The sequence below is a fragment of the Palaemon carinicauda genome, chromosome 34 (genome assembly GCF_036898095.1).
Source record: "Palaemon carinicauda isolate YSFRI2023 chromosome 34, ASM3689809v2, whole genome shotgun sequence".
In the NCBI taxonomy this organism is placed as follows: domain Eukaryota; kingdom Metazoa; phylum Arthropoda; class Malacostraca; order Decapoda; family Palaemonidae; genus Palaemon; species Palaemon carinicauda.
In genome coordinates this window covers 53,082,001-53,097,902 of record NC_090758.1, presented here as the reverse complement: position 1 = coordinate 53,097,902, position 15,902 = coordinate 53,082,001, and the positions used below count along the sequence as shown (strand labels likewise).

Here is a 15,902-nt window from a genome sequence, read left to right as displayed (position 1 = left end):
CATCTTCGTCACTCTCCACCTCTGCTCTCGCTCCTGTCACTGAATCCTCGTCAATCTCCACCTCTGCTGTTGCTCCTGTTACTGCATCTTCGTCACCCTTTACTTCTGATGTTGCTTTTGTCACTGCATATTCTTCGCTCTCCAATTCTGCTGTTGCTCCTGTCACTGCATTTCCGTCACTCTCCACCTCTGCTGTTGCTCCTGTCACTGCATCTTCGTCACTCTCCACCTCTGCTGTCGCTTCTGTCACTGCATCCTCGTCACTCTCCACCTGTGCTGTTGCTCCTGTCAATGCATCTTCGTCACCCTTTACTTCTGCTGTTGCTCCTGTCACTGCATTTTCATCACTCACCACCTCTGCTGTTGCTTCTGTAACTGCATCTTCGTCACTCTCCACCTCTGCTGTCACTCCTGTCACTGCATCTTCGTCACTCTCAACATCTGCTGTTGCTCTTGCCACTGCATCTTCGTCACTTTCCACCTCTGCTGTTGCTCCTGTCACTGCATCTTCGTCACTCTCCACCTCTGCTGTCGCTCCTGTCACTGCATCCTCGTCACTCTCCACCTCTGCTGTTGTTCCTGTCAATGCATCTTCGTCACCCTTTACTTCTGCTGTTGCTTTTGTCACTGCATCTTCGTCACTCTCCACCTCTGCTGTTGCTCCTGCCACTGCATCTTTGTCACTCTCCACCTCTGCTGTTGCTGCTGTCACTGCATCTTCGTCACTCTCCACCTCTGCTGTTGCTCCTGTCACTGCATCCTCGTCACTCTCCACCTCTACTGTTGCTCCTGTCACTGCATCTTCGTCACCCTTTACTTCTGCTGTTGCTCCTTTCACTGCATTTTCATCACTCGCCACCTCTGCTGTTGCTTCTGTCACTGCATATTCATCACTCTCCACCTGTGCTGTCGCTCCTGTCACTGCATCTTCGTCCCTCTCCACCTCTGCTGTCGCTCCTTTCACTGCATCTTCGTCACTCTCCACCTCTGCTGTTGCTCCTGTCAATGCATCTTCGTCACTCTCCACCTCTGCTGTCGCTCATTTCACTGAATCCTCGTCACTCTCCACCTCTGCTGTTGCTCCTGTCAATGCATCTTCGTCACCCTTTACTTCTGCTGTTGCTTTTGTCACTGCATCTTCGTCACTCTCCACTTCTGCTGTTGCTCCTGTCACTGCTTTTCCGTCACTCTCCACCTCTGCTGTTGCTCCTGTCACTGCATCTTCGTCACTCTCAACCTCTGCTGTCACTCCTGTCACTGCATCCTCGCCACTCTCCACCTATGCTGTTGCTCCTGTCAATGCATCTTTGTCACCCTTTACTTCTGCTGTTGCTCCTGTCATTGCATTTTCATCACTCCCCACCTCTGCTGTTGCTTCTGTTACTGCATCTTCGTCACTCTCCACCTCTGCTGTCGCTCCTGTCACTGCATTTCCGTCACTCTCCACCTCTGCTGTTGCTCCTGCCCCTGCATCTTCGTCACTCTCCACCTCTGCTGTTGCTCCTGTAAAGGCATCGTCGTCACCCTTTACTTCTGCTGTTGCTTTTGTCACTGCATCTTCGTCACTCTCCACTTCTGCTGTTGCTCCTGTCACTGCATTTCCGTCACTCTCCACCTCTGCTGTCGCACCTGTCACTGCATCTTCATCACTCTCCACCTCTGCTGTCGATCCTGTGACTGCATCTTCGTCACTCTCCACCTCTGCTGTTGCTCCTGTCAATGCATCTTCGTCACCCCCCACTTCTGCTGTTGCTCCTGTCACTGCATTTTCATCAATCGCCACCTCTGCTGTTGCTTCTGTCAGTGCATTTTCGTCACTCTCCACCTCTGCTGTCACTCCTGTCACTGCATCTTCGTCACTCTCCACCTCTGCTGTTGGTTTTGTCACTGCATCTTCGTCACTCTCCACTTCTGTTGTTGCTCCAGGCACTACATTTACGTCACTCTCCACCTCTGCTGTTGCTCCTGTCACTGCATCTTCATTACTCTCCACCTCTGCTGTCGCTCCTGTCACTGCATCCTCGTCACTCCCCACCTCTGCTGTTGCTCTTGTCAGTGCATCTTCGTCATCCTTTACTTCTGCTGTTGCTCCTGTCACTGCATTTTCATCACTCGCCACCTCTGCTGTTGCTTCTGTCACTGCATCTTCGTCACTCTCCACCTCTGCTGTTGCTCCTGCCACTGCATCTTCGTCACACTCCACCTCTGCTGTCACTCCTGTCACTGCATTTTCATCACTCGCCACCTCTGCTGTTGCTTCTGTCACTGCATCTTCGTCACTCTCTACCTCTGCTGTCGCTCTTGTCACTGCATCTTCGTCACTCTCCACCTCTGCTGTTGCTTTTGTCACTGCATCTTCGTCACTCTCCACTTCTGCTGTTGCTCCTGTCACTGCATTTTCATCACTCGCCACCTCTGCTGTTGCTTCTGTCACTGCATCTTCGTCACTCTCCACCGCTGTTTTCGCTCTTGTCACTGCATCTTCGTCACTCACCACCTCTGCTGTTGCTCCTGTCACTGCATCTTCGTCACTCTCTACCTCTGCTGTCGCTCCTGTCACTGCATCCTCGTCACTCTCCACCTCTGCTGTTGCTCCTGTCAATGCATCTTCGTCACCCTTAACTTCTGCTGTTGCTCCTGTCACTGCATTTCCGTCACTCTCCACCTCTGCTGTTGCTCCTGTCACTGCATCTTCGTCACTCTCCACCTCTGCTGTCGCTCCTGTCACTGCATCCTCGTCACTCTCCTCCTGTGCTGTTGCTCCTGTCAATGCATCTTCGTCACCCTCTACTTCTGCTGTTGCTCCTGTCACTGCATTTTCATCACTCGCCACCTCTGCTGTTGCTTCTGTAACTGCATCTTCGTTACTCTCCACCTCTGCTGTCGCTCCTGTCACTGCATCTTCGTCACTCTCCACCTCTGCTGTTGCTCCTGCCACTGCATCTTCGTCACTCTCCACCTCTGCTGTTGCTCCTGTCACTGCATTTTCGTCACTCTCCACTTCTGCTGTCGCTCCTGTCACTGCATCCTCGTCACTCTCCACCTCTGCTGTTGCTCCTGTCACTGCATCCTCGTCACTCTCCACCTCTGCTGTTGCTCCTGTCACTGCATCTTCGTCACCCTTTACTTCTGCTGTTGCTCCTTTCACTGCATTTTCATCACTCGCCACCTCTGCTGTTGCTTCTGTCACTGCATCTTCATCACTCTCCACCTGTGCTGTCGCTCCTGTCACTGCAACTTCGTCACTCTCCACCTCTGCTGTCGCTCCTTTCACTGCATCTTCGTCACTCTCCACCTCTGCTGTTGCTCCTGTCAATGCATCTTCGTCACTCTCCACCTCTGCTGTCGCTCCTGTCACTGCATCCTCGTCACTCTCCACCTCTGCTGTTGCTCCTGTCAATGCATCTTCGTCACCCTTTACTTCTGCTGTTGCTTTTGTCACTGGATCTTCGTCACTCTCCACCTCTGCTCTCGCTCCTGTCACTGCATCCTCGTCACTCTCCACCTCTGCTGTTGCTCCTGTTACTGCATCTTCATCACCCTTTACTTCTGATGTTGCTTTTGTCACTGCATATTCGTCGCTCTCCAATTCTGCTGTTGCTCCTGTCACTGCATTTCCGTCACTCTCCACCTCTGCTGTTGCTCCTGTCACTGCATCTTCGTCACTCTCCACCTCTGCTGTCGCTTCTGTCACTGCATCCTCGTTTCTCTCCACCTGTGCTGTTGCTCCTGTCAATGCATCTTCGTCACCCTTTACTTCTGCTGTTGCTCCTGTCACTGCATTTTCATCACTCACCACCTCTGCTGTTGCTTCTGTAACTGCAACTTCGTCACTCTCCACCTCTGCTGTCACTCCTGTCACTGCATCTTCGTCACTCTCAACATCTGCTGTTGCTCTTGCCACTGCATCTTCGTCACTTTCCACCTCTGCTGTTGCTCCTGTCACTGCATCTTCGTCACTCTCCACCTCTGCTGTCGCTCCTGTCACTGCATCCTCGTCACTCTCCACCTCTGCTGTTGTTCCTGTCAATGCATCTTCGTCACCCTTTACTTCTGCTGTTGCCTTTGTCACTGCATCTTCGTCACTCTCCACCTCTGCTTTTGCTCCTGCCACTGCATCTTTGTCACTCTCCACCTCTGCTGTTGCTCCTGTCACTGCATCTTCGTCACTCTCCACCTCTGCTGTTGCTCCTGTCACTGCATCCTCGTCATTCTCCACCTCTACTGTTGCTCCTGTCACTGCATCTTCGTCACCCTTTACTTCTGCTGTTGCTCCTTTCAATGCATTTTCATCACTCGCCACCTCTGCTGTTGCTTCTGTCACTGCATCTTCATCACTCTCCACCTGTGCATCGCTCCTGTCACTGCATCTTCGTCACTCTCCACCTCTGCTGTCGCTCCTTTCACTGCATCTTCGTCACTCTCCACCTCTGCTGTTGCTCCTGTCAATGCATCTTCGTCACTCTCCACCTCTGCTGTCGCTCCTGTCACTGCATCCTCGTCACTCTCCACCTCTGCTGTTGCTCCTGTCAATGCATCTTCGTCACCCTTTACTTCTGCTGTTGCTTTTGTCACTGCATCTTCGTCACTCTCCACTTCTGCTGTTGCTCCTGTCACTGCATTTCCGTCACTCTCCACCTCTGCTGTTGCTCCTGTCACTGCATCTTCGTCACTCTCAACCTCTGCTGTCACTCCTGTCACTGCATCCTCGCCATTCTCCACCTATGCTGTTGCTCCTGTCAATGCATCTTCGTCACCCTTTACTTCTGCTGTTGCTCCTGTCATTGCATTTTCATCACTCGCCACCTCTGCTGTTGCTTCTGTTACTGCATCTTCGTCACTCTCCACCTCTGCTGTCGCTCCTGTCACTGCATTTCCGTCACTCTCCACCTCTGCTGTTGCTCCTGCCCCTGCATCTTCGTCACTCTCCACCTCTGCTGTTGCTCCTGTAAAGGCATCGTCGTCACCCTTTACTTCTGCTCTTGCTTTTGTCACTGCATCTTCGTCACTCTCCACTTCTGCTGTTGCTCCTGTCACTGTATTTCCGTCACTCTCCACCTCTGCTGTCGCACCTGTCACTGCATCTTCATCACTCTCCACCTCTGCTGTCGATCCTGTGACTGCATCTTCGTCACTCTCCACCTCTGCTGTTGCTCCTGTCAATGCATCTTCGTCACCCCCCACTTCTGCTGTTGCTCCTGTCACTGCATTTTCATCACTCGCCACCTCTGCTGTTGCTTCTGTCACTGCATTTTCGTCACTCTCCACCTCTGCTGTCACTCCTGTCACTGCATCTTCGTCACTCTCCACCTCTGCTGTTGCTTCTGTCACTGCATCTTCGTCACTCTCCACTTCTGTTGTTGCTCCAGGCACTGCATTTACGTCACTCTCCACCTCTGCTGTTGCTCCTGTCACTGCATCTTCATTACTCTCCACCTCTGCTGTCGCTCCTGTCACTGCATCCTCGTCACTCTCCACCTCTGCTGTTGCTCTTGTCAGTGCATCTTCGTCATCCTTTACTTCTGCTGTTGCTCCTGTCACTGCATTTTCATCACTCGCCACCTCTGCTGTTGCTTCTGTCACTGCATCTTCGTCACTCTCCAACTCTGCTTTTGCTTCTGCCACTGCATCTTCGTCACACTCCACCTCTGCTGTCACTCCTGTCACTGCATCTTCGTCACTCTCCACCTCTGCTGTTGCTTTGGTCACTGCATCTTCGTCACTCTCCACTTCTGCTGTTGCTCCTGTCACTGCATTTTCATCACTCGCCACCTCTGCTGTTGCTTCTGTCACTGCATCTTCGTCACTCTCTACCTCTGCTGTCGCTCTTGTCACTGCATCTTCGTCACTCTCCACCTCTGCTGTTGCTTTTGTCACTGCATCTTTGTCACTCTCCACTTCTGCTGTTGCTCCTGTCACTGCATTTTCGTCACTCGCCACCTCTGCTGTTGCTTCTGTCACTGCATCTTCGTCACTCTCCACCGATGCTTTCGCTCTTGACACTGCATCTTCGTCACTCACCACCTCTGCTGTTGCTCCTGTCACTGCATCTTCGTCACTCTCTACCTCTGCTGTCACTCCTGTCACTGCATCCTCGTCACTCTCCACCTCTGCTGTTGCTCCTGTCAATGCATCTTCGTCACCCTTAACTTCTGCTGTTGCTCCTGTCACTGCATTTCCGTCACTCTCCACCTCTGCTGTTGCTCCTGTCACTGCATCTTCGTCACTCTCCACCTCTGCTGTCGCTCCTGTCACTGCATCCTCGTCAATCTCCTCCTGTGCTGTTGCTCCTGTCAATGCATCTTCGTCACCCTTTACTTCTGCTGTTGCTCCTGTCACTGCATTTTCATCACTCGCCACCTCTGCTGTTGCTTCTGTAACTGCATCTTCGTTACTCTCCACCTCTGCTGTTGCTCCTGCCACTGCATCTTCGTCACTCTCCACCTCTGCTGTTGCTCCTGCCACTGCATCTTCGTAACTCTCCACCTCTGCTGTTGCTCCTGTCACTGCATCTTCGTCACTCTCCACTTCTGCTGTCGCTCCTGTCACTGCATCCTCGTCACTCTCCACCTCTGCTGTTGCTCCTGTCACTGCATCCTCGTCACTCTCCACCTCTGCTGTTGCTCCTGTCACTGCATCTTCGTCACCCTTTACTTCTGCTGTTGCTCCTTTCACTGCATTTTCATCACTCGCCACCTCTGCTGTTGCTTCTGTCACTGCATCTTCATCACTCTCCACCTGTGCTGTCGCTCCTGTCACTGCAACTTCGTCAATCTCCACCTCTGCTGTCGCTCCTTTCACTGCATCTTCGTCACTCTCCACCTCTGCTGTTGCTCCTCTCAATGCATCTTCGTCACTCTCCACCTCTGCTGTCGCTCCTGTCACTGCATCTTCGTCACTCTCCACCTCTGCTGTTGCTCCTGTCAATGCATCTTCGTCACCCTTTACTTCTGTTGTTGCTTTTGTCACTGCATCTTCGTCAATCTCCATTTCTGCTGTTGCTCCTTTCACTGCATTTCCGTCACTCTCCACCTCTGCTGTTGCTCCTGTCACTGCATCTTCGTCACTCTGAACCTCTGCTGTCACTCCTGTCACTGCATCCTCGCCACTCTCCACCTCTGCTGTTGCTCCTGTCAATGCATATTCGTCACCCTTTACTTCTGCTGTTACTCCTGTCATTGCATTTTCATCACTCGCCACCTCTGCTGTTGCTTCTGTCACTGCATCTTCGTCACTCTCCACCTCTGCTGTTGCTTCTGTCACTGCATTTTCGTCACTCTCCACCTCTGCTGTCACTCCTGTCACTGCATCTTTGTCACTCTCCACCTTTGCTGTTGCTCCTACCACTGCATCTTCGTCACTTTCCACCTCTGCTGTTGCTCATGTAAAGGCATCGTCGTCACCCTTTACTTCTGCCGTTGCTTTTGTTACTGCATCTTCGTCACTCTCCACTTCTGCTGTTGCTCCTGTCACTGCATTTCCGTCACTCTCCACCTCTGCTGTCGCACCTGTCACTGCATCTTCGTCACTTTCCACCTCTGCTGTCGATCCTGTGACTGCATCTTCGTCACTCTCCACCTCTGCTGTTGCTCCTGTCAATGCATCTTCGTCACCCTCCACTTCTGCTGTTGCTCCTGTCACTGCATTTTCATCACTCGCCACCTCTGCTGTTGCTTCTGTCACTGCATTTTTGTCACTCTCCACCTCTGCTGTCACTCCTGTCACTGCATCTTCGTCACTCTCCACCTCTGCTGTTGCTCCTGCCACTGCATCTTCGTCACTCTCCAACTCTGCTGTTGCTCCTGTAAAGGCATCGTCGTCACCCTTTACTTCTGCTGTTGCTTTTGTTACTGCATCTTCGTCACTCTCCACTTCTGCTGTTGCTCCTGTCACTGCATTTCCGTCACTCTCCACCTCTGCTGTCGCACCTGTCACTGCATCCTCGTCACTCTCCACCTCTGCTGTTGCTCCTGTCAATGCATCTTCGTCACCCTTTACTTCTGCTGTTGCTTTTGTCACTTCATCTTCGTCAATCTCCATTTCTGCTGTTGCTCCTTTCACTGCATTTCCGTCACTCTCCACCTCTGCTGTTGCTCCTGTTACTGCATCTTCGTCACTCTGAACCTCTGCTGTCACTCCTGTCACTGCATCTTCGCCACTCTCCACCTCTGCTGTTGCTCCTGTCAATGCATCTTCGTCACCCTTTACTTCTGCTGTTACTCCTCTCATTGCATTTTCTTCACTCGCCACCTCTGCTGTTGCTTCTGTCACTGCATCTTCGTCACTCTCCACCTCTGCTGTTGCTTCTGTCACTGCATTTTCGTCACTCTCCACCTCTGCTGTCACTCCTGTCACTGCATCTTCGTAACTCTCCACCTCTGCTGTTGCTCCTACCACTGCATCTTCGTCACTCTCCACCTCTGCTGTTGCTCCTGTAAAGACATCGTCGTCACCCTTTACTTCTGCTGTTGCTTTTGTCACTGCATCTTCGTCACTCTCCACTTCTGCTGTTGCTCCTGTCACTGCATTTCCGTCACTCTCCACCTCTGCTGTCGCACCTGTCACTGCATCTTCGTCACTTTCCACCTCTGCTGTCGATCCTGTGACTGCATCTTCGTCACTCTCCACCTCTGCTGTTGCTCCTGTCAATGCATCTTTGTCACCCTCCACTTCTGCTGTTGCTCCTGTCACTGCATTTTCATCACTCGCCACCTCTGCTGTTGCTTCTGTCACTGCATTTTCGTCACTCTCCACCTCTGCTGTCACTCCTGTCACTGCATCTTCGTCACTCTCCACCTCTGCTGTTGCTCCTGCCACTGCATCTTCGTCACTCTCCACCTCTGCTGTTTCTCCTGTAAAGGCATCGTCGTCACCCTTTACTTCTGCTGTTGCTTTTGTTACTGCATCTTCGTCACTCTCCACTTCTGCTGTTGCTCCTGTCACTGCATCTTCGTCACTCTCCACCTCTGCTGTCGATCCTGAGACTGCATCTTCGTCACGCTACACTCTGCTGTTGCTCCTGTCAATGCATCTTCGTCACCCTCCACTTCTGCTGTTGCTCCTGTCACTGCATTCTCATCACTCGCCACCTCTGCTGTTGCTTCTGTAACTGCATCCTCGTCACTCTCCACCTGTGCTGTTGCTCCTGTCAATGCATCTTCGTCACCCTTTATTTCTGCTGTTGCTCTTGTCACTGCATTTTCATCACTCGCCACCTCTGCTGTTGCTTCTGTCACTGCATTTTCGTCACTCTCCACTTCTGCTGTCACTCCTGTCACTGCATCTTCGTCACTCTCCACCTCTGCTGTTGCTTTTGTCACTGCATCTTCGTCACTCTCCACTTCTGCTGTTACTCCTGGCACTGCATTTCCGTCCCTCTCCCCTCTGCTGTTGCTCCTGTCACTGCATCTTCGTTACTCTCCACCTCTGCTGTCGCTCCTGTCACTGCATCCTTGTCACTCTCCACTTCTGCTGTTGCTCCTGTCAGTGCATCTTCGTCACCCTTTACTTCTGCTGTTGCTCATGTCACTGCATTTTCATCACTCGCCACCTCTGCTGTTGCTTCTGTAACTGCATCCTCGTCACTCTCCACCTCTGCTGTTGCTCCTGTCAATGCATCTTCGTCACCCTTTACTTCTGCTGTTGCTCTTGTCACTGCATTTTCATCACTCGCCACCTCTGCTGTTGCTTCTGCCACTTCATCTTCGTCACTCTCCACCTCTGCTGTCGCTCCTGCCACTGCATCTTTGTCACTCTCCACCTCTGCTGTCGCTCCTGCCACTGCATCTTCGTCACTCTCCACCTCTGCTGTTGCTTCTGTCACTGCATCTTCGTCACTCTCCACCTCTGCTGTTGCTCTTGCTACTGCATCTTCGTCACTCTCCACCTCTGCTGTTGCTCCTGCCACTGCATCTTCGTCACTCTCCCCCTCTGCTGTTGCTCCTGTCACTGCATCTTCGTTACTCTCCACCTCTGCTGTCGCTCCTGTCACTGCATCCGCGTCACTCTCCACTTCTGCTGTTGCTCCTGTCAGTGCATCTTCGTCACACTTTACTTCTGCTGTTGCTCTTGTCACTGCATTTTCGTCACTCGCCACCTCTGCTGTTGCTTTTGCCACTGCATCTTCGTCACTCTCCACCTCTGCTGTTGCTCCTGCCACTGCATCTTCGTCACTCTCCACCTCTGCTGTTGCTTCTGTCACTGCATCTACATCACTCTCCACCTCTGCTGTTGCTCCTGCCACTGCATCTTCGTCACTCTCCACCTCTGCTGTTGCTCCTGCCACTGCATCTTCGTCACTCTCCCCCTCTGCTGTTGCTCCTGTCAATGCATCTTCGTTACTCTCCACCTCTGCTGTCGCTCCTGTCACTGCATCCTCGTCACTCTCCACTTCTGCTGTTGCTCCTGTCAGTGCATCTTCGTCACCCTTTACTTCTGCTGATGCTTCTGTCACTGCATCTTCGTCACTCTCCACCTCTGCTGTTGCTCCTGCCACTGCATCTTCATCACTCTCCACCTCTGCTGTCGCTCCTGTCACTGCATCTTCGTCACTCTCCACCTCTGCTGTTGCTCCTGCCACTGCATCTTCGTCACTCTCCATCTCTGCTGTTGCTCCTGCCACTGCATCTTCATCACTCTCCCCCTCTGCTGTTGCTCCTGTCACTGCATCTTCGTTACTCTCCACCTCTGCTGTCGCTCCTGTCACTGCATCCTCGTCACTCTCCACTTCTGCTGTTGCTCCTGTCAGTGCATCTTCGTCACACTTTACTTCTGCTGTTGCTTCTGTCACTGCATCTTCGTCACTCTCCAACTCTGCTGTCACTCCTGTCACTGCATCTTCGTCACTCTCCACCTCTGCTGTTGCTTCTGTCACTGCATCTTCGTCACTCTCCACCGCTGCTTTCGCTCCTGTCACTGCATCTTCGTCACTCACCACCTCTGCTGTTGCTCATGTCACTGCATCTTCGTCACTCTCCACCTCTGCTGTCGCTCCTGTCACTGCATCCTCGTCACTCTCCACCTCTGCTGTTGCTCCTGTCAATGCATCTTCGTCACCCTTTACTTCTGCTGTTGCTTTTGTCACTGCATATTCGTTGTTCTCCTCTACTGCTGTTGCTCCTGTCACTGCATTTCCATCACTCTCCACCTCTGCTGTTGCTCCTGTCACTGCATCTTCGTCACTCTCCACCTCTGCTGTCACTCCTGTCACTGCATCCTCGTCACTCTCCACCTGTGCTGTTGCTCCTGTCAATGCATCTTCGTCACTCTTTACTTCTGCTGTTGCTCCTGTCACTGCATTTTCATCACTCGCCACCTCTGCTGTTGCTTCTGTAACTGCATCTTCGTCACTCTCCACCTCTGCTGTTGCTCCTGCCACTGCATCTTCGTCACTCTCCAACTCTGCTGTCACTCCTGTCACTGCATCTTCGTCACTCTCCACCTCTGCTGTTGCTTCTGTCACTGCATCTTCGTCACTCTCCACCGCTGCTTTCGCTCCTGTCACTGCATCTTCGTCACTCACCACCTCTGCTGTTGTTCCTGTCACTGCATCTTCGTCACTCTCCACCTCTGCTGTCGCTCCTGTCACTGTATCCTCGTCACTCTCCACCTCTGCTGTTGCTCCTGTCAATGCATCTTCGTCACCCTTTACTTCTGCTGTTGCTTTTGTCACTGCATATTCGTTGTTCTCCTCTACTGCTGTTGCTCCTGTCACTGCATTTCCGTCACTCTCCACCTCTGCTGTTGCTCCTGTTACTGCATCTTCGTCACTCTCCACCTCTGCTGTCACTCCTGTCACTGCATCCTCGTCACTCTCCACCTGTGCTGTTGCTCCTGTCAATGCATCTTCGTCACTATTTACTTCTGCTGTTGCTCCTGTCACTGCATTTTCATCACTCGCCACCTCTGCTGTTGCTTCAGTAACTGCATCTTCGTCACTCTCCACCTCTGCCGTCGCTCCTGTCACTGCATCTTCGTCACTCTCCACCTCTGCTGTTGCTCCTGCTACTGCATCTTCGTCACTCTCCACCTCTGCTGTTGCTCCTGTCACTGCATCCTCGTCACTCTCCACTTCTGCTGTCGCTCCTGTCACTGCATCCTCGTTCTCTCCACCTCTGCTGTTGCTCCTGTCAATGCATCTTCGTCACCCTTTACTTCTGCTGTTGCTCCTTTCACTGCATTTTCATCACTCGCCACCTCTGCTGTTGCTTCTGTCACTTCATCTTCGTCACTCTCCACCTCCGCTCTCGCTCCTGCCACTGCATCTTCGTCACTCTCCACCTCTCCTGTCGCTCCTCTCACTGCATCTTCGTCACTCTCCACCTCTGATGTTGCTCCTGTCACTGCATCTTCGTCACTCTCCACCTCTGATTTTGCTCCTGTAACTGCATCTTCGTCACTCTCCACCTCTGATGTTGCTCCTGTCACTGCATCTTCGTCACTCTCCACCTCTGCTCTCGCTCCTGTCACTGCATCCTCGTCACTCTCCACCTCTGCTGTTGCTCCTGTCACTGCATCTTCGTCACCCTTTACTTCTGCTGTTGCTCCTTTCACTGCATTTTCATCACTCGCCACCTCTGCTGTTGCTTCTGACACTTCATCTTCGTCACTCTCCACTTCTGCTGTTGCTCCTGTCATTGCATCCTCGTCACTCTCCACCTCTGCTGTTGCTCCTGTCAATGCATCTTCGTCACCCTTTACTTCTGCTGTTGCTTTTGTCACTGCATCTTCGTCACTCTCCACTTCTGCTGTTGCTCCTGTCACTGCATTTCCGTCGCTCTCCACCTCTGCTGTTGCTCCTGTCACTGCATCTTCGTCACTCTCCACCTCTGCTGTCGCTCCTGTCACTGCATCCTCGTCACTCTCCACCTCTGCTGTTGCTCCTGTCAATGCATCTTTGTCACCCTTTACTTCTGCTGTTGCTCCTGTCACTGCATTATCATCACTCTCCACCTCTGCTGTCGCTCCTGTTACTGCATTTCCGTCACTCTCCACCTCTGCTGTTGCTCCTGTCACTGCATTTCCGTCACTCTCCACCTCTGCTGTTGCTCCTGTCACTGCATCTTCGTCACTCTCCACCTCTGTTGTCACTCCTGTCACTGCATCCTCGTCACTCTCCACCTGTGCTGTTGCTCCTGTCAATGCATCTTCGTCACTCTTTACTTCTGCTGTTGCTCTTGTCACTGCATCTTCGTCACTCTCCACCTCTGCTGTTGCTCCTGCTACTGCATCTTCGTCACTCTCCACCTCTGCTGTTGCTCCTGTCACTGCATCCTCGTCACTCTCCACTTCTGCTGTCGCTCCTGTCACTGCATCCTCGTTCTCTCCACCTCTGCTGTTGCTCCTGTCAATGCATCTTCGTCACCCTTTACTTCTGCTGTTGCTCCTTTCACTGCATTTTCATCACTCGCCACCTCTGCTGTTGCTTCTGTCACTTCATCTTCGTCACTCTCCACCTCTGCTGTCGCTCCTGCCACTGCATCTTCGTCACTCTCCACCTCTGCTGTCGCTCCTCTCACTGCATCTTCGTCACTCTCCACCTCTGATGTTGCTCCTGTCACTGCATCTTCGTCACTCTCCACCGCTGATTTTGCTCCTGTAACTGCATCTTCGTCACTCTCCACCTCTGATGTTGCTCCTGTCACTGCATCTTCGTCACTCTCCACCTCTGCTCTCACTCCTGTCACTGCATCCTCGTCACTCTCCACCTCTGCTGTTGCTCCTGTCACTGCATCTTCGTCACCCTTTACTTCTGCTGTTGCTCCTTTCACTGCATTTTCATCACTCGCCACCTCTGCTGTTGCTTCTGACACTTCATCTTCGTCACTCTCCACCTCTGCTGTTGCTCCTGTCATTGCATCCTCGTCACTCTCCACCTCTGCTGTTGCTCCTGTCAATGCATCTTCGTCACCCTTTACTTCTGCTGTTGCTTTTGTCACTGCATCTTCGTCACTCTCCACTTCTGCTGTTGCTCCTGTCACTGCATTTCCGTCGCTCTCCACCTCTGCTGTTGCTCCTGTCACTGCATCTTTGTCACTCTCCACCTCTGCTGTCGCTCCTGTCACTGCATCCTCGTCACTCTCCACCTCTGCTGTTGCTCCTGTCAATGCATCTTTGTCACCCTTTACTTCTGCTGTTGCTCCTGTCACTGCATTTTCATCACTCTCCACCTCTGCTGTCGCTCCTGTTACTGCATTTCCGTCACTCTCCACCTCTGCTGTTGCTCCTGTCACTGCATCTTCGTCACTCTCCACCTCTTCTGTCGCTCCTGCCACTGCATCTTCGTCACTCTCCACCTCTGCTGTTGCTCCTGCCACTGCATCCTCGTCACTCTCCACCTCTGCTGTTGCTCCTGTAAATGCATCGTCGTCACCCTTTACTTCTGCTGTTGCTTTTGTCACTGCATCTTCGTCACTCTCCACTTCTGCTGTTGCTCCTGTCACTGCTTTTCCGTCACTCTCCACCTCTGCTGTTGCTCCTGTCACTGCATCTTCGTCACTCTCCACCTCTTCTGTCGCTCCTGCCACTGCATATTCGTCACTCTCCACCTCTTCTGTCGCTCCTGCCACTGCATCTTCGTCACTCTCCACCTCTGCTGTTGCTCCTGTCACTGCATTTCCGTCACTCTCCACCTCTGCTGTCGCTCCTGTCACTGCATCTTCGTCACTCTCCACCTCTGCTGTCGATCCTGTCACTGCATCCTCGTCACTCTCCACCTCTGCTGTTGCTCCTGTCAGTGCATCTTCGTCACTTTTTACTTCTGCTGTTGCTCCTGTCACTGCCCAATGAGGCACCAAGCCTTCACATCACACCTCGAACTACAACCACACTTCACTCCACACACCACAACCACACTTCACTCCACGACAAACACTCCCACGCACTCACACAGTCCACGCATTCACACAGTCCACGCATTCACACAGTCTACGCACTCCCCACACACGCTCCGCCCCATACACAAGACAGTGTAACACTCTATTCAATTCAGGCAAAATAGGGTTGCCTAATCTGAAAGTCATGCTTCATGTGCAGATTAGGCACGCATTTTGCACAATATAAATATTAGGCAAACTGTTTGCTTAAAGTACACATTAGGCAATTTCCGCTGCCTAATGTACACATTAGGCAATTATTAACACTGAGGGTAACATATATATATATATATATATATATATATATATATATATATATATATATATATATATATATATATATATATATATATAAAAAGAGAAAGTATATAAAGTAGCATTAGATATAAAATGATGATATTATTGGATCAATATTTAAATATCTAATATGTAAAATCATATGTCATGGTGTCCCTTCAAACTTCTAACCCATCAAACCTCCTTTTTAGAAAACAGACTCTTTCGACATGAAGAGTGTCTGTTGCCTGAGTATGTTGATATAGCATAGTTCCTTCTGCCGTAGCAGAAGGTGATGTTTCTCCATGTCATATTTGCTAATGAAGCCTCGTCCTGATCTTGCCCAAGACATCCTCACAAAAACACTTTTTTGAACACTCTCTTGTTTACATTTTGAAAGCGGCTGGAATCAAAGTATGTCCCTTTCGATCTTGTTATATTTTCTCCGAATGGTGTTTACTGTCTTTGGTTTTTCTTTTAAATATGAAAAAAGGGTTTTATTAAACATTTTGATTAGTTGATGTGATTTTTCGTTAGTAGGATATTTCAATAATTACATTATCTTTTTTATGATCAGGGTGTAGTATATTTAACCTTTTTGTCATTTTTACATGCACATATACAGACGCATATACACTGATACTTACACACAAGCACACACAAACACACACACGCACACAAATGAACACTCAGCTGAATCTCTCGTCAGGCTAGGATGAGCCAAGAGAGGAAAAGTCCAATTCTTTTCCTACT

The 15,902-nt window shown here is 51.2% G+C and overlaps 2 protein-coding genes across 2 annotated transcripts in view; both read right to left on the bottom strand.

Annotated features, from left to right (window-relative positions):
- Positions 1-9,450, bottom strand: part of LOC137626928 (pneumococcal serine-rich repeat protein-like) — a 10,259-nt gene extending 809 nt beyond the window's left edge. The window contains exons 1-21 of the mRNA XM_068357912.1: positions 9,446-9,450; positions 9,005-9,396; positions 8,790-8,969; positions 8,370-8,642; positions 7,929-8,312; positions 7,404-7,886; positions 6,900-7,373; positions 6,606-6,869; positions 6,228-6,542; positions 5,766-6,122; positions 5,304-5,699; positions 4,891-5,156; positions 4,045-4,345; positions 3,373-3,972; positions 3,079-3,225; positions 2,701-2,931; positions 1,861-2,340; positions 1,441-1,713; positions 769-1,032; positions 391-528; positions 1-285 (exon numbers count right to left, since the gene is read on the bottom strand). The exon at positions 1-285 is cut by the window's left edge and continues 366 nt beyond it. Of these exons, the coding sequence (XP_068214013.1) occupies positions 1-285; positions 391-528; positions 769-1,032; positions 1,441-1,713; positions 1,861-2,340; positions 2,701-2,931; positions 3,079-3,225; positions 3,373-3,972; positions 4,045-4,345; positions 4,891-5,156; positions 5,304-5,699; positions 5,766-6,122; positions 6,228-6,542; positions 6,606-6,869; positions 6,900-7,373; positions 7,404-7,886; positions 7,929-8,312; positions 8,370-8,642; positions 8,790-8,969; positions 9,005-9,396; positions 9,446-9,450 (6,508 nt within the window). The remainder of the gene's footprint in view (positions 286-390; positions 529-768; positions 1,033-1,440; positions 1,714-1,860; positions 2,341-2,700; positions 2,932-3,078; positions 3,226-3,372; positions 3,973-4,044; positions 4,346-4,890; positions 5,157-5,303; positions 5,700-5,765; positions 6,123-6,227; positions 6,543-6,605; positions 6,870-6,899; positions 7,374-7,403; positions 7,887-7,928; positions 8,313-8,369; positions 8,643-8,789; positions 8,970-9,004; positions 9,397-9,445) is intronic.
- Positions 9,451-9,520: 70 nt separating this feature from the next.
- On the bottom strand, positions 9,521-15,461 carry LOC137626926 (serine-aspartate repeat-containing protein I-like). The gene is made up of 11 exons (XM_068357911.1): positions 15,371-15,461; positions 14,666-14,776; positions 14,120-14,635; positions 13,700-13,888; positions 12,903-13,049; positions 12,483-12,671; positions 12,147-12,419; positions 11,350-11,538; positions 10,678-10,941; positions 9,964-10,278; positions 9,521-9,816 (listed from the first exon to the last, which is right to left on the bottom strand). The coding sequence occupies exons 1-11, from the start codon at positions 15,459-15,461 to the stop codon at positions 9,521-9,523; spliced, it is 2,580 nt and encodes an 859-aa protein (XP_068214012.1).
- Between the last annotated feature and the right edge of the window lie 441 nt (positions 15,462-15,902).